General features: G+C 41.1%; 1 protein-coding gene across 5 annotated transcripts; it reads left to right on the forward strand.

The window, feature by feature from the left end:
* The first annotated feature begins 3,620 nt into the window (after positions 1-3,620).
* LOC110507171 (upstream stimulatory factor 1) lies at positions 3,621-8,140 on the forward strand. 5 transcript variants are annotated; one of them, XM_021587062.2, is made up of 11 exons: positions 3,621-3,760; positions 4,410-4,473; positions 4,828-4,877; positions 4,978-5,129; positions 5,307-5,420; positions 5,705-5,858; positions 6,036-6,123; positions 6,363-6,421; positions 6,565-6,677; positions 6,877-7,005; positions 7,549-8,140. In XM_021587062.2, the coding sequence occupies exons 2-11, from the start codon at positions 4,430-4,432 to the stop codon at positions 7,636-7,638; spliced, it is 993 nt and encodes a 330-aa protein (XP_021442737.1). In that variant the 5' UTR covers positions 3,621-3,760; positions 4,410-4,429; the 3' UTR covers positions 7,639-8,140. The 5 variants fall into 5 exon arrangements, with proteins under 5 accessions (XP_021442737.1, XP_021442739.1, XP_021442740.1 ...); XM_021587064.2 differs by having other exon boundaries at positions 6,565-6,659; XM_021587065.2 differs by having other exon boundaries at positions 3,624-3,760; positions 4,978-5,096.
* Positions 8,141-24,822: the final 16,682 nt, after the last annotated feature.

Here is a 24,822-nt window from a genome sequence, read left to right on the forward strand (position 1 = left end):
CTGTTTATCTGCCAGACAAAGCTCTGCTGATAGCCAGGTGTAGCAGTGCTAAGATGTTGGGGACTACTATTGGGACTCAACTGTTAGGACAGCTTTATGTAGGCTCTAACAGTTTCTGGGCACCATTTGTCAACGTTATAGTCCAAATAATGTACTGTTTAGTGTTGTGTAGTGGCTTTGCTGGCATGCAACTACAGTGCCTTGCGAAAGTATTCGGCCCCCTTGAACTTTGCGACCTTTTGCCACATTTCAGGCTTCAAACATAAAGATATAAAACTGTATTTTTTTGTGAAGAATCAACAACAAGTGGGACACAATCATGAAGTGGAACGACATTTATTGGATATTTCAAACTTTTTTAACAAATCAAAAACTGAAAAATTGACCAGTCAAATAAGCTTGTTGACCTTAATATGACTGCAGTCACATAATAATTTAACGCATTCATTAATTTTTTCCTTAGTTATTACACATTGATTACACTATCACTCATATTTAAAATGTCACAACGATTCGTCGATAGGTATGCAATGATGCTGGTACAGTTGTCTAGCGCACCTACAGTGCTGGTCATTAAAAAAAAGCTAGCTAGCTGATGGATGCAAACAATGTTCTTCCCAAAAAACATAGCAAAACGTCATAATCTGTTTCAGTAGCTATAGTTAGGTAGCTAACTATATAGCTAGGTGTCATCATCTAAAATAACCCTAAAACCTATCTACGTGAAGCTAGCCACAATAAGGATTAGCCACAATAAGAGTATGACATTGACAGTAATGCAAATGCATTCAAAATGTAGAATTATGCCGTAATTGAATAGATCATGCTAAACGAGGTTGGAATGTTGTTATATAAAATCAACAAAAGACAATAATTTGTTAATTTGACAAAAATCTGTTGAAATCACACTGGATGTGTTAGACTTTTGAATTGCATGGGGGGCATACTTATTTCACTGTATTCCAACCTTGTTTAACGTTTAGTCTAAATATGGCAACCGCAAATTCCACTGTTGTGCCTATTGTTTCTAGCTTCACAACACATAACCCGGTCCGGTCGAGCCTCACTAGCAAGGTTGAAACTAACTGGCTGCTTGTAGCGTTAGCTTTGTGCTACAGGGTTAAGTAGCTGGCTAGCTATTTATTTTCATGAACTGATGCTCAGTTTCAATAGGCGAATAACAAGTGGCTACCTTGGATTCCTAAATAATTGTTAAGAATAATGACTATATAGCTAGGTGTCATCATCTAAAATAACCCTAAAACCATCTACGTGAAGCTAGCCACAATAAGGAGCAGTTTCTACTGGTCATTGTTTCCAGGCTGGTGCTAGCTAGGCACCAAGCTAAAGCTACAGTACCTTGCGAAAGTATTCGGCCCCCTTGAACTTTGCGACCTTTTGCCACATTTCAGGCTTCAAACATAAAGATATAAAACTGTATTTTTTTGTGAAGAATCAACAACAAGTGGGACACAATCATGAAGTGGAACGACATTTATTGGATATTTCAAACTATTTTAACAAATCAAAAACTGAAAAATTGGGCGTGCAAAATTATTCAGCCCCCTTAAGTTAATACTTTGTAGCGCCACCTTTTGCTGCGATTACAGCTGTAAGTTGCTTGGGGTATGTCTCTATCAGTTTTGCACATCGAGAGACTGAAATTGTTTCCCATTCCTCCTTGCAAAACAGCTTGAGCTCAGTGAGGTTGGATGGAGAGCATTTGTGAACAGCAGTTTTCAGTTCTTTCCACAGATTCTCGATTGGATTCAGGTCTGGACTTTGACTTGGCCATTCTAACACCTGGATATGTTTATTTTTGAACCATTCCATTGTAGATTTTGCTTTATGTTTTGGATCATTGTCTTGTTGGAAGACAAATCTCCGTCCCAGTCTCAGGTCTTTTGCAGACTCCATCAGGTTTTCCTCCAGAATGGTCCTGTATTTGGCTCCATCCATCTTCCCATCAATTTTAACCATCTTCCCTGTCCCTGCTGAAGAAAAGCAGGCCCAAACCATGATGCTGCCACCACCATGTTTGACAGTGGGGATGGTGTGTTCAGCTGTGTTGCTTTTACGCCAAACATAACGTTTTGCATTGTTGCCAAAAAGTTCAATTTTGGTTTCATCTGACCAGAGCACCTTCTTCCACATGTTTGGTGTGTCTCCCATGTGGCTTGTGGCAAACTTTAAACAACACTTTTATGGATATCTTTAAGAAATGGCTTTCTTCTTGCCACTCTTCCATAAAGGCCATATTTGTGCAATATACGACTGATTGTTGTCCTATGGACAGAGTCTCCCACCTCAGCTGTAGATCTCTGCAGTTCATCCAGAGTGATCATGGGCCTCTTGGCTGCATCTCTGATCAGTCTTCTCCTTGTATGAGCTGAAAGTTTAGAGGGACGGCCAGGTCTTGGTAGATTTGCAGTGGTGTGACACTCCTTCCATTTCAATATTATCGTTTGCACAGTGCTCCTTGGGATGTTTAAAGCTTGGGAAATCTTTTTGTATCCAAATCCGGCTTTAAACTTCTTCACAACAGTATCTCGGACCTGCCTGGTGTGTTCCTTGTTCTTCATGATGCTCTCTGCGCTTTTAACGGACCTCTGAGACAATCACAGTGCAGGTGCATTTATACGGAGACTTGATTACACACAGGTGGATTGTATTTATCATCATTAGTCATTTAGGTCAACATTGGATCATTCAGAGATCCTCACTGAACTTTTGGAGAGAGTTTGCTGCACTGAAAGTAAAGGGGCTGAATAATTTTGCACACCCAATTTTTCAGTTTTTGATTTGTTAAAAAAGTTTGAAATATCCAATAAATGTCGTTCCACTTCATGATTGTGTCCCACTTGTTGTTGATTCTTCACAAAAAAATACAGTTTTATATCTTTATGTTTGAAGCCTGAAATGTGGCAAAAGGTCGCAAAGTTCAAGGGGGGCGAATACTTTCGCAAGGCACTGTAGGTACCCCAGAAGTTGCGGTCGAACAAGTAATGCCTTTATTGCCAATGCGGTACTGTAAACACATCGTTCGTGGCCAGTGTGTGCTTGTTTGCAGACTTTTGTTGTACAGCTTTGACAGTGCTGATAGTAGTGGTGGCGCTTGGCTTGCACGTGCAAATTCATCACACACGACATTCTATTATAGAATAGTGTTATTTGACGTGTATATTGTTTGACACGTAAAGACCCAAACGGCGTTCCATCTTCCATAACTCTGTAAATGGGTTGGAACCTCGGGCGCTCTCCAGCCAGTCACTTTTTCCTCACTATAGCAATTCCTTGGGTATTGAGCAGGAAAATAGAGACTACAACGAAAGAAGGCAGAGTTACGGTGCATGCAAGCATCATTCATTTGGGAATTTAGATTAACTTTCACATAATTGTCTGCCTGATAGACCTACAAAGTAGTGAAACAGTGAACAGTACTTGCCCACGGTCCCCTTTTCAGGATCGGTTAAATATTGTATCTCTTGATTTATACCAGTGATGTGGTTAAAATGCTGATCCTAGATCTGCACAGTTGATGAAGCCCGGTAAAGATGGCCACAAATCTAGATCCGTTTGATTTCTTACCCGGCGCAATTTCGCTGAGCAGTGGAATGATAAACAGGCCAAATCTGCTATTGAGCGCGCCAGACGGTGTAAATTAAGCGCACCGAAAAGTTGGTACATGCGCAGACCATTCAGTCATTGGCGCAGACAGCCAGTAATGTTGACAAACAACTGGGGAGGGGCCAATTGCACGGTAAGTAGCTACAATTTTCCGTTCTTGTATGTAGCTATTTTCTTCGATGTTTTAAGCAGTGTTGTACAAATACCGAATATTGGACATTTGCTTGGCTTTATTACTGGCTAAATAGCTAGTTTACGTTAAATCATAACATTAGCTATAGCAAAGATGCTTTGTGACCCGTCGCAGCTTGAAGGAACCGCTGGAATAATGCAGCTTTATGCTAATGCTAGCTACATATTCGTCATTTATACAAGTAAACATCGGTATGTGTGTTGGTTAGTTAACTTACTACTTTAGAAAGCTGGATTCGGTATTTAGAATTTTTATATTTCGTTGCAGCTGTTTGCATGACGTCTTCAGCAATATAATACATCTGCTAAAGTTACTGGGTAATGTTCGCTAGTTATTTGTTGAATGAGGTTCTACGCTCACGGCTACATTGTAGTGTGTAACGTTGACTAACTACTGAAGGGGCAAAGAGTACTGTTATCACTTCAATTAAACACACAGTATATTTCCTTGAAGGCTTTCTAGATTCTAGTTGAGTACACGCAGAGCCTGTATCAATGTTTGGATATCAGAGGTTTTAGGGTTGTGATTGGGTTTCTGTAGCCTAGTTTGTTTTCCCAAAAAAATAACCAACTTGTCCATTTTCCTCAAGCCTGTTTATCTCCCGGGTGAATGAAGGAGATTCTCTTTCCAGTTGACACTGTGAAAATGAAGGGGTGAGCTAAAAATACATTTATTTAACCATTATCAATTTTTAACCAAAGCTACTTACTTCCACATGATTTGTTGTAATACATTTGAGTGTTGGGCTGGATGATCAAATCTATTTTATTTGTCACATACACATGGTTAGCAGATGTTAATGCAAGTGTAGCGAAATGCTTGTGCTCCTAGTTCCGACAATGCAGTAGTAACCAACGAGTAATCTAACCAAACAATTCCACAACTACTACCTAATACACACAAGTGTAAAGGGATAAATAATATGTACATAAAGATAATATTCTAGTACAAGTTGAAAGAGCGGTGTGTTACTGTGTTATCATTGTTCTTCTCATTTTGTTATGTAGTCAACAGAAAAGTCCAGACCCGGATGAAAGTGCACATGTCATTGAAGAAGGTAACGAACGTCATGTGGAAAGGAAATAATGCCCCTCAAAACATCAGAAGACACCCATGGTATTTTCTTGCTTATATTATAGAGTTGTTTGCTCTTTCAGGTGCAGTGGCTACAGCTGATGACCCATCAGCTGCCATCGCCACCATTCAGTCTGCTGCCACCTTCTCCTCAGAGCATCCCATAAAGTATCTATTCAAGACGGAGGGAGCTGGGGGGCAGGTAGGGGAGCTGTACTACCCTCCCGCTGGGCAGGTACAGTTAGGGAGAGCATACTCAACAGGGCTCACTAGATCTAGCTGAAGTCTCTGAGCTAGAGCTCTGAGCCCAGCCAATGCCCATCCACAGTTTTCTGAGGCTCAGTCTTCTGTCATTACTAATGACCGATTTGATGTTTCGCCCAGCAAACCTGTGTGTTTTCTTTTTCTGAAGGTGACATACAGAGTCATCCAAGTGTCTGATGGACAGTTGGAGGCTCAAAGTGATGGAGCCACAGCGGTCAGTGTGCTCACTGGATTCCCTGCAGCCACACAGCCTATGACCCAGGTGAGAATTTATACGAGCAGGACTTGGGGCTCTCCCAGCGGGAAACACTGGTTTGAAATTATGCCAAAATTAGTAATTTCAACCTGTTTCTGGTTGTAATTACATACATTTTAACCAGTTTTGTCCACCAGGCTAGTAGTATTCAATCAGATTCTGTAAATCAAACAGCATTGTTTTTCATCTGGGATAATACAGATGATCTACTCTATTCCTCTACTTCTACTCCTTACTGTATACAGTTCTGATTGTTATTCAACACTGACAAAGGTGTCCTCTTACTGTAGGCTGTGTTCTCTCAGTCCGAGGGGTTGGAAGGGGACGGCACTGAGACGCATTACACCTACTACCCTGCCACCATCGCTGATACTTCACCAGGCACCATGGTAACCAGCGTGGTGCAGGCATCTGATACACATCTAAGTCAGAGCACTCCCACTGGTGAGGAGATTAAGGAGACTCAATCACATAGAATGAATAGATCCCATTTCTATGCTCCATCAGGTTATGCATTTATTTCCAATTGGCTTTCCATTTTGATTGACATTTGATATTGATACATTTATATGGACAATTTGGATTGAAGGAAGCAAGGGACTTCTTTGTTCTTTGTTTCAGGGCAGTTGTATGTGATGATGTCCCCCCAGGAAGTGCTGACGGGAGCCAACCAGAGGTCCATTGCACCTCGCACACAACCTTACAACACGTAAGCTGCCATTTTGATCAGTACAGTAGGTACTGGACTGGAGAAGCCAGGAGAATCATCACAGTTACCATACTAGTTAGTCACACTGTCCCGTGCACATTCATGTTTCTTTTTGTGTTGGGTCTTAATTACTTAGCCTTGTTACTGTTTTGGCTGCACATAGGTATGTATACTGTGTATGACAATGGTTTCCATGGTAATATCTGTTTATTCATGTCTATACTGATTGTGTCTTGCAGAAAATCAGAGGTCCCACGCACTTCTAGAGATGACAAAAGGCGAGCCCAGCACAACGAGGGTGAGACCTAGATAGCCATCATAAATTACTTCATATGAAATGTCTATTAAATGCTAGTTGGGTTTGCATGTCACGTTGAGCTCAGAATCATATGTTGCCCTGCTTGCCTACTCAAATGTGTTATTGTGTAATTTGTCTCCAAGTTGAACGTAGACGCAGGGACAAGATCAACAACTGGATTGTCACGCTCTCAAAGACCATCCCAGACTGCAACATTGACCCTACCAAGTCAGGGCAGGTCAGTATCAGTAATGAGGTCAGTATCACCATAAAATGGGCCACACTCTAGTCTCATGGGTATGGCCAGGAGTTTTTCCTGAACATGTCAACTGACTAGAAAGAATTTAGCTATAAAAATGAGGACCTAGAGTTTTTCCATGTCAGAACACATTCTCAGGAAAAACATCCTGGCCCTAAATGGGAGAGGGTGACACGGTCCTTCTGTTTTGGTCCAGAGTAAAGGTGGGATCCTCTCCAAAGCCTGTGACTATATCCAGGAGCTTCGGCAGAACAACCTTAGACTAGGGGATGACCTAAGCACCCTGGAAAGGCTCAGAATGGACAACCAACTACTGAGGCAGGAGGTAAGACCCTATGGCTGTGTTTACGCAGGCAGCCCAATTCTGAGCTGATCGGATTGGTCTAAAGACCAATAAGTGGGATCAGAATTGGGCTGCCTGTGTAAATGCAGCCTACTATGATTCATTCACGCTTTGTAATCGGTTCAGGTTTGGATTTTGCTGATTAGGCTGTAGGATTAGTGAGTGAGAGATTTTTGTTCTATCATCAATCCTGTTCACCTACTTACTGCAACACTAATTGTATGCAATCTCACACAACCACAGAAAAAAATGTGTGTTGGAGATTTGACAGCATTGTAGTCAGACTGCGCAACATCACTGATCTACGAATCACTGTGCATCCAAACAACAACGTATTAACTACTTATAAAGTGATCAAGGTTAGGGGGTCTGCACCTCGCTGTGCTCAAACTGTACCCCTCAAACATGCTGAAAATGTAACTTGCAAACAAAATACCAAACCATAGGATAGTTTTTCACAAATCCATGCATCAGCTGTAATAATAGGCTTTGATTGAGCTGCTTTTTCCCTCCAATTTTGCACAGGTAGAAGACTGGAAATCCAAGAACCAGATTCTGAGGAACCAGATGCGACAGAATGGCATTGTTGGAACAGCAACGGCAGACGCTCAGTGATGGGTAGTCAGGGGAGAAGAAGGATGTTAGATCATAGAATTTGAATATCTCAGTGGAGGAATGGTATAATTACCTTGTGACAGAACTTTTGACCTCAAACCAGAAGAAAATTCTCACTTCACTATAAAATCAGTCTGAAGGAGTTTGCAGATAGGTCATTAAATGGTCACATTTTACATACGGAAAACCATCTTAGCTCTTATAAGTAAAGATTTTTCCCGCAGCTATTCAGCTGTCATGTACATACAATTGTTTAGCTTTTTTACCTTTGACACAATTGCGCTTCATTGTATCAAGTATATTTAGTAACTCTTAGTGTAAGTCTCAAAATATATTTACATTTGATACATCTAGTATCAGATGTCCCCACTTCCAGAAATGGCTCAGCACTTTGTTTTTCTAAAGTTGTCAGTGGAATATGTATTACAATGATATACATATTGTAATAAAGGATCTTTGCATTGGTAAATGATGATGGAACTTCACAATTGAGTGAAAAACGTAATGGGATTGAGAGCTTTCTGTTCTGTTTGCTTATTGAATCCACTATGAACATCAGTTGTATCATTCTGAGTTTTCATTTCATCATTAGCTAACCTAGTACATAATGTATGATTGTCATTTAGCATTTTTAATTAAACAAATATACAAGTAACATGGACGTATGAACTACATTTTCTAACTTTACTGTTTCCTGAATGCATGTAATTTATGGGAACTCGTCGGCAGGGGGTCATCATTCGGAGACTGGCCCTTTAAGAATTAGGCTACAGTGTCGCAGTCACATTTCGACGTGAAATTGTATGGGTTCACAATTTAGCTGTTTATTGTACTGTATCGCATAAACCAATGTATTTGATGTCGTTTACAAGCGAATAAGACTAGGGCCAAGAAAATTCTATGCATTTTATTGGTAGCTGGCCACAGCACTGTTCTATAAATTCAGATGAAGGTAAGTTGTTTATGTGAGCAGGCGAGGTTTTGGTGCAGAGTTCGCATACGTGGTTGGTTAATTTCACAACACAAGCAGGTCAATGCACACAAACAAACTGCACTTAAATAATACCAAATCAGACTTACCGCCGCACAAGGTAGGCAAACTACCAGAATAATGCAAAGATGTAGTTTAGTTTTCTCAGGAAGAAAAGGGTATGTTCAATGACAGCGTTCAGTCAGTCTCGGAGTGTTACGTAAGTCTCTCCCTATTCACCTTCATGACTAGGGCAGGTTGAGGTGTGAGCGAGAGAGCGATAACTAACTGGTCACTATGCTAAAGGCCTGTTGAAATATATTCAAGTATCAACATATTTTGGGGGAATATTATTTTAAGAAGAGTAAAGGTGTCCCACAACTGACAAACCCACATCCCTTTACTTCAATATTTGTCATTTTTCTAGAATTATGTCATGTTTGTATGGACAGCAGACTGGGGTACCACATGCATTGTTGTCTAGGATAGGAGAAAATAAAATCCTGGATTCCTGGTGGGAGACGTGAACAAATGAGTTATCAGTCAAGTTAATGACTGTCGACTGCCCTTACAGTTTTGCTGTACTACATGTCTTATACTCAGTCCCTTATACATAAATACATTATTGAATTCCTTTAACTTTGGAATATTCATTTCTCTCCAGGCAGCAGTTGTGCAGTGAGGTCTATCTGGTCACAAATGCAGACTATTAAGTACAGTAACATGTAGTAACAGTATTGACACGTGTCCCCCATTCCAGGTATAAGCACTATGAGTGCTGGGCAACTGCTAATAACTTCCCTATGGAGAATGTAGCGAATGACGTCAGCGCCACCCTCGAGGGCCGGCTATGAGCAGGGGCTGATAACTCACAGATTGCACGGGATATGTTTTGTGCAGACCAGAACTTTGATATTACTCAGGTTGTCCGCTTCTTCAGCTCCAAGGTAAGATATCATATGTGCTCCTTCTGGTGAATAACAACATATACCTCACCTCTGAGAAACTGTAACCAAATTCATAGTGGGGTAGTTTTTTTTTGGCCTTGTTTACATGTTAGTATCTCTCTCTTTGACTTAGCATGGAGAGCTGGCCATATACTATGAGCAAGAGGAGGGAGAGAAGAGCAGCTCAAGGGGTATAGTGGGGGTATGCTCTGAGACCCACTGGTAGGCAACAGGAAAAATCTATCCATCTTGATACCAATATATTGTTGATAACAGTACTCACATTTGATGACTGTATGGGTCATTTGCCACCAACAGAAAAGCCTAAAAGCCTAGGTATCTCTGTGTATTTTAGGATAACTCGCTTCCTTGAGAAGTCACAGGAGGGAGTGACAGCATTGCGTCTGGCCAGTGTGGTGTTCTACTGCCTTTACAAAGCCACACTGCCTTACCTCTCAGATTTCATAATCCTGCAGCCACAAGCCCAGACAGGACCTTCAGCAGGTTCTGGGTCAGTAAGGACTGTGAAAACGGCAATGTTTGGGTTCAGTTTTCAATTCAGTGACTTCTGGAAGTGAAATGTATTAATAATTGCCTGTTGTTTTAAAGAAGGATTTTCTAGTCATGATTTGAATTTCAATTCACTTTCTGAATTGAGAACTGGATTGACCCCAACCCAGGTTATTACTGTATCGTTAGTACTGTCTATGAAATCAGTTAGCAACTAACACTGCTTTGACAAAGCAGAACTTCACTCTCAAATATGATACCAACATTCCTTGCCTGGTGGTAAGTGTCTTCACTACAGTCTCTCTACTTAAAGGCCCACTCTGTGATATTTATTAGGTATTTTTGTTCATTTGAATTAATGATACCCATTCATTCTTGAAGAATGTCACTTCTAAATGTCTCATGAGCCTAGTTCATGACAGTGTATCCTGTGAAAGTCCTTGAGAGAATACTGTTTTAAATTTTTCTTCTATATTTTATAGATTAACGACATAGTAATCATCATATACTTCTTGATTTTTGTACTTTTTTTGGTATTATCTTTTCTATCTCAAACTCCCTTTGTGTTAATAATTACATACTATTTTTTATAACATTTTATAACATTCTCTTCTTTAACAGTGCAATAGTGTCTGGCACTCTGAAGAGTCTGAAATTCTACAACATCTCAGAAAGTTTAAGAAGAATAACATGTTACTCTGGAGTTCACTCTACTCATGTGCCAAATGATCAACCTGTGTTTTAAGTTGTTTTGTTCCGTTGTTAGCCCTAGGACCTTTCCAAACCCATCAGGGCCAAGACCGGCAGTGACGAAGAGACGGATGAACTCTTCCTCACTGCTGGTCTTCAGGACAGAGTTGTTCAGGTCAGCAATAAAAAGACAACGCTCCCCTTTTCACACTACTGAGCTGAGCCAAGCCAAGCTGTACTATGCTGGCATGGTTACTGTAGTTGTTGTAATTGTCCTGGAAAGGACTAAAATGGTGTCTTCTTTTCATTGCAGGTCTATGAGGGCCTAGTCTACATGGACTTTAGCAAACAACTGATGGATGAACAGGGCTATGGTATTTCAAATGTGCAGTCTCAATAGCTATTATGGCACATAAACATATATTATGAACTCTTATAAATAATATCAAATCAAATGTGGCCCATGTACCAAGTGTGTATCAAACTCTGAATCAGAGGAGGTGCAGCGATCAGATCTCTGTAACTGAATATGTTAGGTGCATAACCCAATCACACATAGAGAAGCCACAGTTGTGTGAGTTCAGCTACATTCAGCTCAGAATTGTTCCAACCTCAATGGAAAAAACAGGCAGCTGCTTTTGACTTGTGGCCTGCTCTCTGTTCTAGAGATCCTCTGTGAGCGAGTTTAATGACTCCAACCTAAGTGTATGTAAACTTCCGACTTTAAAAACACACATGCACAAACTCCCAATAACTATTGATCAAGTGGACTTTGTCTCATGCAAAATAATGTTCATTTTAATTATGCATACGAACAATTTGAAATATCGTGATTAGTAGATCAGTATAATCAGATAATGTTGCCCTATTATGTGGTATGAATGTATTGAAAAGTGGATCTTTTATTTTGGAAAATAAGAAACTGGAAGTTCTGCTGCCTGCGCACACAATCAGCATATACAATGAGTACAAAACATTAACAACCCCTTACTAATACTGAGTTGTACTTCCTCCTTTTGCCCTCAGAACAGCCTCAATTCGTCAGTGCATGGACTCTCCAAGGTGTCGAAAGCAATCCACTGGGATGCTGGCCCATGTTGACTCCAATGCTTCCCACAGTTGTGTCAAGTTGGCCGGATGTCCTTTGGGTGGTGGATCATTCTTGATACACACGGGAAACTGTTGAGTATGAGTATGACAAACCCAGCAGAGTTCCAATACTCATATTTATATATAAACTCAATATATTAAGTATGATTACCTGCTGCATTCCAAGATAACCAACCTACAGCTCTAGACTTCACTTGCGTCATACTTGTGGTATTGAGAGATAAACGTGGTAATGCTTTCACTATTTGCATATAAAGGAAGACAGTTCCTACATGATAGAGTGCTTGCTTTGTTATGAGACTGATCTTGTGTCATTTCTGACATCCTGTGAACCCTGTTGATTGCTGCTCGCAGCTGTATTTATCATGATTGTTAGCGTTAATATACTGGCAGTCTATAGGGGCCCCACAAGGGTGCGTGCTCAGCCCCCTCCTGTTATCCCTGTTCACCCATGACTGTGTGGCCACGCAAGCCTCCAACTCAATCATCAAGTTTGCAGACAACACAACAGTAGAAAGCCTGATTACCAACAATGACGAGACAGTCTACAGGGAGGAGGTGAGGGCCCTGGCAGAGTGTTGCCAGGAAAATAACCTTAACGTTAACAAAACAAAGGAGCTGATCGTGGTCTTCAGGAGACAGCAGAGAGAGCACGCCCCTATCCACATCAACGGGACCACAGTGGAGAAGTTCCTTGCCGTACACATCACTGACAATCTGAAATGGTCCACCCACACAGATAGTGTGGTGAAGAAGGTGCAATAGCGCCTCTTCAGCCTCAGGAGTCTGAAGAAATTTGGCTTGCCCCCTAAGACCCTCACAAACTTTTACAGATGCATAATTAAGAGCACCCTGTCTGACTGTATCATAACAGCTGCACCGCCAGCAACCGCAGGGCTCGCCAGAGGGTGGTGCGGTGTGCCCAACGTGTCACCGGGGGCACACTGCCTAACCTCCAGGCAGTGGTGTAAATTACTTAAGTAAAAATACTTTAAATTACTACTTAAGTCGTTTTTTTGGGGTATCTGTACTTTACTTTACTATTTATATTTGACAACTTTTACTTCACTACATTCCTGAAGAAAACAAAGTAATTTTTACTCCATACAATTTACCTGACACCCAAAAGTACTCGTTACATTTTGAAGGCTTAGCAGGGCAGGAAAATGGTCCAATTCATGCACTTATCGAGACAACACATGGTCACCCCTTCTGCCTCTGATCTGGCGGGCTCACTAACCACAAATGCATCTATTGTCAATTATGTCGTGAGTGTTGGAGTGTGCCCCTGGCTATCCATACATTTTAAAAACAAGAAAATGGTGCCATCTGCTTTGCTAAAAGAAGGGATTTAAAATTATTCATACTTTTACTTTTGATACTTAAGTATATTTTAGAAATTACATTTACTTTTGATACTTAAGTATATGTAGAACCAAATAATTTTAGACTTTTACTCAAGTAGTATTTCACTGGGTGACTTTTACTTTTACTTGAGTAACTTTCTATTAAGGTATCTATACTTTTACTCAAGTATGACAATTACAGTGCCTTGCGAAAGTATTCGGCCCCCTTGAACTTTGCGACCTTTTGCCACATTTCAGGCTTCAAACATAAAGATATAAAACTGTATTTTTTTGTGAAGAATCAACAACAAGTGGGACACAATCATGAAGTGGAACGACATTTATTGGATATTTCAAACTTTTTTAACAAATCAAAAACTGAAAAATTGGGCGTGCAAAATTATTCAGCCCCTTTACTTTCAGTGCAGCAAACTCTCCAGAAGTTCAGCGAGGATCTCTGAATGATCCAATGTTGACCTAAATGACTAATGATGATAAATACAATCCACCTGTGTGTAATCAAGTCTCCGTATAAATGCACCTGCACTGTGATAGTCTCAGAGGTCCGTTAAAAGCGCAGAGAGCATCATGAAGAACAAGGAACACACCAGGCAGGTCCGAGATACTGTTGTGAAGAAGTTTAAAGCCGGATTTGGATACAAAAAGATTTCACAAGCTTTAAACATCCCAAGGAGCACTGTGCAAGTGATAATATTGAAATGGAAAGAGTATCAGACCACTGCAAATCTACCAAGACCTGGCCGTCCCTCTAAACTTTCAGCTCATACAAGGAGAAGACTGATCAGAGATGCAGCCAAGAGGCCCATGTTCACTCTGGATGAACTGCAGAGATCTACAGCTGAGGTGGGAGACTCTGTCCATAGGACAACAATCAAGTCGTATATTGCACAAATCTGGCCTTTATGGAAGAGTGGCAAGAAAGCCATTTCTTAAAGATATCCATAAAAAGTGTAGTTTAAAGTTTGCCACAAGCCACCTGGGAGACACACCAAACATGTGGAAGAAGGTGCTCTGGTCAGATGAAACCAAAATTGAACTTTTTGGCAACAATGCAAAACGTTATGTTTGGCGTAAAAGCAACACAGCTGAACACACCATCCCCACTGTCAAACATGGTGGTGGCAGCAGCATGGTTTGGGCCTGCTTTTCTTCAGCAGGGACAGGGAAGATGGTTAAAATTGATGGGAAGATGAATGGAGCCAAATACAGGACCATTCTGGAAGAAAACCTGATGGAGTCTGCAAAAGACCTGAGACTGGGATGGAGATTTGTCTTCCAACAAGACAATGATCCAAAACATAAAGCAAAATCTACAATGGAATGGTTCAAAAATAAACATATCCAGGTGTTAGAATGGCCAAGTCAAAGTCCAGACCTGAATCCAATCGAGAATCTGTGGAAAGAACTGAAAACTGCTGTTCACAAATGCTCTCCATCCAACCTCACTGAGCTCGAGCTGTTTTGCAAGGAGGAATGGGAAAAAATGTCAGTCTCTCGATGTGCAAAACTGATAGAGACATACCCCAAGCGACTTACAGCTGTAATCGCAGCAAAAGGTGGCGCTACAAAGTATTAACTTAAGGGGGCTGAATAATTTTGCACGCCCAATTTTTCAGTTTTTGATTTGTTAAAAAAGTTTGAAATATCCAATAAATGTCGTTCCACTTCATGATTGTGTCCCACTTGTTGATGATTCTTCACAAAAAAATACAGTTTTATATCTTTATGTTTGAAGCCTGAAATGTGGCAAAAGGTCGCAAAGTTCAAGGGGGCCGAATACTTTCGCAAGGCACTGTAGGTACTTTTTCCACCACTGCCTCCAGGATACCTACAGCACCTGATGTCACAGGAAGACAAAAAGGATCAAAGGACATCAACCACCCGAGCCACGGCCTGTTCACACCCTCTGTTCACACCGCTATCATCCAGAAGGTGAGGTCAGTACAGGTGCATCAAAGCTGGGACTGAGAGACTGAATAACAGCTTCTATCCCAAGGCCATCAGACTGTTAAATAACCATCACTAGTCGGCTACCACCCGGTTACTCAACACTGCACCTTAAAGGCTGCTGCCGTATATACATAGACATGGAATCACTGGTCACTTTAATAATGGAACACTAGTCACTTTAATAATGTTTACATACTGCTTTACTCTTTCCATATGTATATTCTGTATTCTGCTATATTTTAGTCAATGCCATTCTGACATTGCTCGTCCTAATATTTATATTTCTTATTTCAATTCTTTAACTTTTAGATTTGTGTGTATTGTTGTGAATTGTTAAGATACTACTGCACTGTCTGAGCTAGAAACCCAAGCATTTCGCCACACCCGCAATAACATCTGCTAAATACAGTGGGGCAAAAAAGTATTTAGTCAGCCACCAATTGTGCAAGTTCTCCCACTTAAAATGAGAGAGGCCTGTAATTTTCATCATAGGTACACGTCAACTATGACAGACAAAATGAGAAAAAAAATCCAGAAAATTGCATTGTAGGATTTTTAATGAATTTATTTGCAAATTATAGTGGAAAGTAAGTATTTGGTCACCTACAAACAAGCAAGATTTCTGGCTCTCACAGACCTGTAACTCTTCTTTAAGAGGCTCCTCTGTCCTCCACTCGTTACCTGTATTAATGGCACCTGTTTGAACTTGTTATCAGTATAAAAGACACCTGTCCACAACCTCAAACAGTCACACTCCAAACTCTACTATGGCCAAGACCAAAGAGCTGTCAAAGGACACCAGAAACAAAATTGTAGACCTGCACCAGGCTGGGAAGACTGAATCTGCAATAGATAAGCAGCTTGGTTTGAAGAAATCAACTGTGGGAGCAATTATTAGGAAATGGAAGACATACAAGACCATTGATAATCTCCCTCGATCTGGGGCTCCACGCAAGATCTCACCCCGTGGGGTCAAAATGATCACAAGAACGGTGAGCAAAAATCCCAGAACCATACCTAGTGAATGACCTGCAGAGAGCTGGGACCAAAGTAACAAAGCCTACCATCAGTAAAACACTACGCCGCCAGGGACTCAAATCCTGCAGTGCCAGACGTGTCCCCCTGCTTAAGACAGTACATGTCCAGGCCCGTCTGAAGTTTGCTAGAGAGCATTTGGATGATCCAGAAGAAGATGGATATTTCAAACTTTTTTAACAAATCAAAAACTGAAAAATTGGGCGTGCAAAATTATTCAGCCCCTTTACTTTCAGTGCAGCAAACTCTCCAGAAGTTCAGCGAGGATCTCTGAATGATCCAATGTTGACCTAAATGACTAATGATGATAAATACAATCCACCTGTGTGTAATCAAGTCTCCGTATAAATGCACCTGCACTGTGATAGTCTCAGAGGTCCGTTAAAAGCGCAGAGAGCATCATGAAGAACAAGGAACACACCAGGCAGGTCCGAGATACTGTTGTGAAGAAGTTTAAAGCCGGATTTGGATACAAAAAGATTTCCCAAGCTTTAAACATCCCAAGGAGCACTGTGCAAGCGATAATATTGAAATGGAAAGAGTATCAGACCACTGCAAATCTACCAAGACCTGGCCGTCCCTCGAAAACTTTCAGCTCATACAAGGAGAAGACTGATCAGAGATGCAGCCAAGAGGCCCATGATCACTCTGGATGAACTGCAGAGATCTACAGCTGAGGTGGGAGACTCTGTCCATAGGACAACAATCAAGTCGTATATTGCACAAATCTGGACTTTATGGAAGAGTGGCAAGAAAGCCATTTCTTAAAGATATCCATAAAAAGTGTAGTTTAAAGTTTGCCACAAGCCACCTGGGAGACACACCAAACATGTGGAAGAAGGTGCTCTGGTCAGATGAAACCAAAATTGAACTTTTTGGCAACAATGCAAAACGTTATGTTTGGCGTAAAAGCAACACAGCTGAACACACCATCCCCACTGTCAAACATGGTGGTGGCAGCAGCATGGTTTGGGCCTGCTTTTCTTCAGCAGGGACAGGGAAGATGGTTAAAATTGATGGGAAGATGAATGGAGCCAAATACAGGACCATTCTGGAAGAAAACCTGATGGAGTCTGCAAAAGACCTGAGACTGGGATGGAGATTTGTCTTCCAACAAGACAATGATCCAAAACATAAAGCAAAATCTACAATGGAATGGTTCAAAAATAAACATATCCAGGTGTTAGAATGGCCAAGTCAAAGTCCAGACCTGAATCCAATCGAGAATCTGTGGAAAGAACTGAAAACTGCTGTTCACAAATGCTCTCCATCCAACCTCACTGAGCTCGAGCTGTTTTGCAAGGAGGAATGGGAAAAAATGTCAGTCTCTCGATGTGCAAAACTGATAGAGACATACCCCAAGCGACTTACAGCTGTAATCGCAGCAAAAGGTGGCGCTACAAAGTATTAACTTAAGGGGGCTGAATAATTTTGCACGCCCAATTTTTCAGTTTTTGATTTGTTAAAAAAGTTTGAAATATCCAATAAATGTCGTTCCACTTCATGATTGTGTCCCACTTGTTGATGATTCTTCACAAAAAAATACAGTTTTATATCTTTATGTTTGAAGCCTGAAATGTGGCAAAAGGTCGCAAAGTTCAAGGGGGCCGAATACTTTCGCAAGGCACTGTAGGTACTTTTTCCACCACTGCCTCCAGGATACCTACAGCACCTGATGTCACAGGAAGACAAAAAGGATCAAAGGACATCAACCACCCGAGCCACGGCCTGTTCACACCCTCTGTTCACACCGCTATCATCCAGAAGGTGAGGTCAGTACAGGTGCATCAAAGCTGGGACTGAGAGACTGAATAACAGCTTCTATCCCAAGGCCATCAGACTGTTAAATAACCATCACTAGTCGGCTACCACCCGGTTACTCAACACTGCACCTTAAAGGCTGTTGCCGTATATACATAGACATGGAATCACTGGTCACTTTAATAATGGAACACTAGTCACTTTAATAATGTTTACATACTGCTTTACTCTTTCCATATGTATATTCTGTATTCTGCTATATTTTAGTCAATGCCACTCTGACATTGCTCGTCCTAATATTTATATTTCTTATTTCAATTCTTTAACTTTTAGATTTGTGTGTATTGTTGTGAATTGTTAAGATACTACTGCACTGTCTGAGCTAGAAACCCAAGCATTTCGCCACACCCGCAATAACATCTGCTAAATACAGTGGGGCAAAAAAGTATTTAGTCAGCCACCAATTGTGCAAGTTCTCCCACTTAAAATGAGAGAGGCCTGTAATTTTCATCATAGGTACACGTCAACTATGACAGACAAAATGAGAAAAAAAATCCAGAAAATTGCATTGTAGGATTTTTAATGAATTTATTTGCAAATTATAGTGGAAAGTAAGTATTTGGTCACCTACAAACAAGCAAGATTTCTGGCTCTCACAGACCTGTAACTCTTCTTTAAGAGGCTCCTCTGTCCTCCACTCGTTACCTGTATTAATGGCACCTGTTTGAACTTGTTATCAGTATAAAAGACACCTGTCCACAACCTCAAACAGTCACACTCCAAACTCTACTATGGCCAAGACCAAAGAGCTGTCAAAGGACACCAGAAACAAAATTGTAGACCTGCACCAGGCTGGGAAGACTGAATCTGCAATAGATAAGCAGCTTGGTTTGAAGAAATCAACTGTGGGAGCAATTATTAGGAAATGGAAGACATACAAGACCATTGATAATCTCCCTCGATCTGGGGCTCCACGCAAGATCTCACCCCGTGGGGTCAAAATGATCACAAGAACGGTGAGCAAAAATCCCAGAACCACACCTAGTGAATGACCTGCAGAGAGCTGGGACCAAAGTAACAAAGCCTACCATCAGTAAAACACTACGCCGCCAGGGACTCAAATCCTGCAGTGCCAGACGTGTCCCCCTGCTTAAGACAGTACATGTCCAGGCCCGTCTGAAGTTTGCTAGAGAGCATTTGGATGATCCAGAAGAAGATGGATATTTCAAACTTTTTTAACAAATCAAAAACTGAAAAATTGGGCGTGCAAAATTATTCAGCCCCTTTACTTTCAGTGCAGCAAACTCTCCAGAAGTTCAGCGAGGATCTCTGAATGATCCAATGTTGACCTAAATGACTAATGATGATAAATACAATCCACCTGTGTGTAATCAAGTCTCCGTATAAATGCACCTGCACTGTGATAGTCTCAGAGGTCCGTTAAAAGCGCAGAGAGCATCATGAAGAACAAGGAACACACCAGGCAGGTCCGAGATACTGTTGTGAAGAAGTTTAAAGCCGGATTTGGATACAAAAAGATTTCCCAAGCTTTAAACATCCCAAGGAGCACTGTGCAAGCGATAATATTGAAATGGAAAGAGTATCAGACCACTGCAAATCTACCAAGACCTGGCCGTCCCTCGAAAACTTTCAGCTCATACAAGGAGAAGACTGATCAGAGATGCAGCCAAGAGGCCCATGATCACTCTGGATGAACTGCAGAGATCTACAGCTGAGGTGGGAGACTCTGTCCATAGGACAACAATCAAGTCGTATATTGCACAAATCTGGCCTTTATGGAAGAGTGGCAAGAAAGCCATTTCTTAAAGATATCCATAAAAAGTGTAGTTTAAAGTTTGCCACAAGCCACCTGGGAGACACACCAAACATGTGGAAGAAGGTGCTCTGGTCAGATGAAACCAAAATTGAACTTTTTGGCAACAATGCAAAACGTTATGTTTGGCGTAAAAGCAACACAGCTGAACACACCATCCCCACTGTCAAACATGGTGGTGGCAGCAGCATGGTTTGGGCCTGCTTTTCTTCAGCAGGGACAGGGAAGATGGTTAAAATTGATGGGAAGATGAATGGAGCCAAATACAGGACCATTCTGGAAGAAAACCTGATGGAGTCTGCAAAAGACCTGAGACTGGGATGGAGATTTGTCTTCCAACAAGACAATGATCCAAAACATAAAGCAAAATCTACAATGGAATGGTTCAAAAATAAACATATCCAGGTGTTAGAATGGCCAAGTCAAAGTCCAGACCTGAATCCAATCGAGAATCTGTGGAAAGAACTGAAAACTGCTGTTCACAAATGCTCTCCATCCAACCTCACTGAGCTCGAGCTGTTTTGCAAGGAGGAATGGGAAAAAATGTCAGTCTCTCGATGTGCAAAACTGATAGAGACATACCCCAAGCGACTTACAGCTGTAATCGCAGCAAAAGGTGGCGCTACAAAGTATTAACTTAAGGGGGCTGAATAATTTTGCACGCCCAATTTTTCAGTTTTTGATTTGTTAAAAAAGTTTGAAATATCCAATAAATGTCGTTCCACTTCATGATTGTGTCCCACTTGTTGATGATTCTTCACAAAAAAATACAGTTTTATATCTTTATGTTTGAAGCCTGAAATGTGGCAAAAGGTCGCAAAGTTCAAGGGGGCCGAATACTTTCGCAAGGCACTGTAGGTACTTTTTCCACCACTGCCTCCAGGATACCTACAGCACCTGATGTCACAGGAAGACAAAAAGGATCAAAGGACATCAACCACCCGAGCCACGGCCTGTTCACACCCTCTGTTCACACCGCTATCATCCAGAAGGTGAGGTCAGTACAGGTGCATCAAAGCTGGGACTGAGAGACTGAATAACAGCTTCTATCCCAAGGCCATCAGACTGTTAAATAACCATCACTAGTCGGCTACCACCCGGTTACTCAACACTGTACCTTAAAGGCTGCTGCCGTATATACATAGACATGGAATCACTGGTCACTTTAATAATGGAACACTAGTCACTTTAATAATGTTTACATACTGCTTTACTCTTTCCATATGTATATTCTGTATTCTGCTATATTTTAGTCAATGCCACTCTGACATTGCTCGTCCTAATATTTATATTTCTTATTTCAATTCTTTAACTTTTAGATTTGTGTGTATTGTTGTGAATTGTTAAGATACTACTGCACTGTCTGAGCTAGAAACCCAAGCATTTCGCCACACCCGCAATAACATCTGCTAAATACAGTGGGGCAAAAAAGTATTTAGTCAGCCACCAATTGTGCAAGTTCTCCCACTTAAAATGAGAGAGGCCTGTAATTTTCATCATAGGTACACGTCAACTATGACAGACAAAATGAGAAAAAAAATCCAGAAAATTGCATTGTAGGATTTTTAATGAATTTATTTGCAAATTATAGTGGAAAGTAAGTATTTGGTCACCTACAAACAAGCAAGATTTCTGGCTCTCACAGACCTGTAACTCTTCTTTAAGAGGCTCCTCTGTCCTCCACTCGTTACCTGTATTAATGGCACCTGTTTGAACTTGTTATCAGTATAAAAGACACCTGTCCACAACCTCAAACAGTCACACTCCAAACTCTACTATGGCCAAGACCAAAGAGCTGTCAAAGGACACCAGAAACAAAATTGTAGACCTGCACCAGGCTGGGAAGACTGAATCTGCAATAGATAAGCAGCTTGGTTTGAAGAAATCAACTGTGGGAGCAATTATTAGGAAATGGAAGACATACAAGACCATTGATAATCTCCCTCGATCTGGGGCTCCACGCAAGATCTCACCCCGTGGGGTCAAAATGATCACAAGAACGGTGAGCAAAAATCCCAGAACCACACCTAGTGAATGACCTGCAGAGAGCTGGGACCAAAGTAACAAAGCCTACCATCAGTAAAACACTACGCCGCCAGGGACTCAAATCCTGCAGTGCCAGACGTGTCCCCCTGCTTAAGACAGTACATGTCCAGGCCCGTCTGAAGTTTGCTAGAGAGCATTTGGATGATCCAGAAGAAGATTGGGAGAATGTCATATGGTCAGATGAAACCAAAATAGAACATTTTGGTAAAAACTCAACTCGTCGTGTTTTGGAGGACAAAGAATGGTGAGTTGCATCCAAAGAACACCATACCTACTGTGAAGCATGGGGGTGGAAACATCATGCTTTGGGGCTGTTTTTCTGCAAAGAGACCAAGACGACTGATCCGTGTAAAGGAAAGAATGAATGGGGCCATGTATCGTGAGGTTTTGAGTGAAAACCTCCTTACATCAGCAAGGGCATTGAAGATGAAACGTGGCTGGATCTTTCAGCATGACAATGATCCCAAACACACCGTCCGGGCAACGAAGGAGTGGCTTCGTAAGAAGCATTTCAAGGTCCTGGAGTGGCCTAGCCAGTCTCCAGATCTCAACCCTATAGAAAATCTTTGGAGGGAGTTGAAAGTCTGTGTTGCCCAGCAACAGCCCCAACATATCACTCCTCTAGAGGAGATCTGCATGGAGGAATGGGCCAAAATACCAGCAACAGTGTGTGAAAACCTTGTGAAGACTTACAGAAAAGGTTTGACCTCTGTCATTGCCAACAAAGGGTATATAACAAAGTATTGAGATAAACTTTTGTTATTGACCAAATACTTATTTTCCACCATAATTTGCAAATAAATTCATTAAAAATCCTACAATGTGATTTTCTGGATTTTTTTTCTCATTTTGTCTGTCATGTTGAAGTGTACCTATGATGAAAATTACAGGCCTCTCTCATCTTTTTAAGTGGGAGAACTTGTACAATTGGTGGCTGACTAAATACTTTTTGCCCCACTGTACACTAAGTTGTCTGTGCCTTTAAACAGCTTGGAAAATTCCAGAAAATGATGTCATGGCTTTAGAAGCTTCTGAAAGGCTAATTGACATAATTTGAGTCAATTGGAGATGTACCTGTGGATGTATTTCAAGGCCCTTCAAATTCAGTGCCTCTTTGCTTGATATCATGGGAAAATTAAAAGAAATCAGCCAAGATTCTGGTTCATCCTTGGGAGCAGTTTCCAAATGCCTGACGGTACCTCTGTACAAACAATAGTACACAAGTATAAAGACTATGGGACCACGCGCCGGCCTACCACTCAGGAAGGAGACACGTTCCGTCTCCTAGAGATGAACATACTGTGGTACGAAAAGTGCAAATCAATCCCAGAACAACAGCAAAGGACCTTGTGAAGATGCTGGAGGAAACAGGTACAAAAGTATATATACCCACAATAAAATGAGTTCTATATCGACATAACGTGAAAGGCCGCTCAGCCAAGAAGAAGCCACTGCTCCAAAACCTGCATAAAAAGGCCAGACTACTGTTTGTAACTGCACATGGGGACAAAGATCGTACTTTTTGGAGAAATGCCCTCTGGTCTGATGAAACAAAAATAGAACTGTTTGGCCATAATGACCATTGTTATGTTTGGAGAAAAAAGGGGGAGGCTTGCAAGCCGAAGAATACCATCCCAACCGTGAAGCACAGGTGTGTTAGCATCATGTTGTGGGGGTGCTTTGCTGCAGGAGGGACTGGTGCACTTCACAAAATAGATGGCATCATGAGGCCGGAAAATTATGTTGATATATTGAAGCAACACCTCAAGACATCAGTCAGGAAGTTAAAGCTTGGTCGCAAATGGGTCTTCCAAATAGACAATGACCCCAAGCATACTTCCAAAGTTGTGGCAAAATAGCATAAGGACAGCAAAGTCAAGGTATTGGAGTGGCCATCACAAAGCCCAGACCTCAATCCTATAGACGATTTGTGGGCAGAACTGAAAAAGCATGTGCGAGCAAGGAGGCCTGGAAACCGACTCAGTTACACCAGCTCTGTCAGGAGGAATGGGCCAAATCCACCCAACTTATTGTGGGAAGCTTGTGGAAGGCTAGCCGAACGTTTGACCCAAGTTAAACAATTTAAAGGCAATGCTACCAAATACTAATTGAGTGTATGTAAACTTCTGACCCACTGGGAATGTGATGAAAGAAATAAAAGCTGAAATAAATCATTCTCTCTACTATTATTTTGACATTTCACATTCTTAAAATAAAGTGGGGATCCAAACTGACCTAAGACAGGGAATTTTTACTAGGATTACAAGTCAGGAGTTTAAATGTATTTGGCAAGGGGTATGTAAACTTCCGACTTCAACTGTATCTCGTACCGGTGCCAATGACATCTATAGTGCCACCAACTAGTCTGGTGCAGCAATCTAAGGTGGCCGTGACTTTATATTCACACAGCTTCTAAGGAAATGTTCTTAAGGTTTACATTCCAAATGGCTAGTGGTGTGGCGTGGCCGACTTTGAATGCAGCAACTAATCATTCTCAAATTCATTAGAGTTAAATTAGTTTTTTATCAAATCTGGAGTCAATCTGACGTATGGTTCACGAGAAAAATATTTTTAAACTATTTTTTTTAGCATTAGTATATGTGCTAACGGTCATCTATAGGTACAGTGCGGCCATATTTGAATGCAACTATTTATTCTCTCAAAACTATAAAAGACTAATATGTTGAGATATCAATACCAAATTCAGTGTGGTTCATTTTAAGGACATCGATGCTAGTGACGACAAGTTTGAAGTTGATAGGACATGTTGACGCATAAAATCTGATTTTTGATTTGTCAGTAGCTTAGCCATCTTTTGACCAATCCCTTAGCTTTTCTCAAACTAGTTAAGACATGAACCATGGGCCTAAATTTCACATTTGGTGTCATTTGGTCCTATGGTTCACTAGAAGAAGATTTTTTTGAAGTATATCTTGCGTATTGTAGCTGTTGCCATATATTTCT

The sequence above is a fragment of the Oncorhynchus mykiss genome, chromosome 27 (assembly GCF_013265735.2).
Source record: "Oncorhynchus mykiss isolate Arlee chromosome 27, USDA_OmykA_1.1, whole genome shotgun sequence".
Taxonomy (NCBI): domain Eukaryota; kingdom Metazoa; phylum Chordata; class Actinopteri; order Salmoniformes; family Salmonidae; genus Oncorhynchus; species Oncorhynchus mykiss.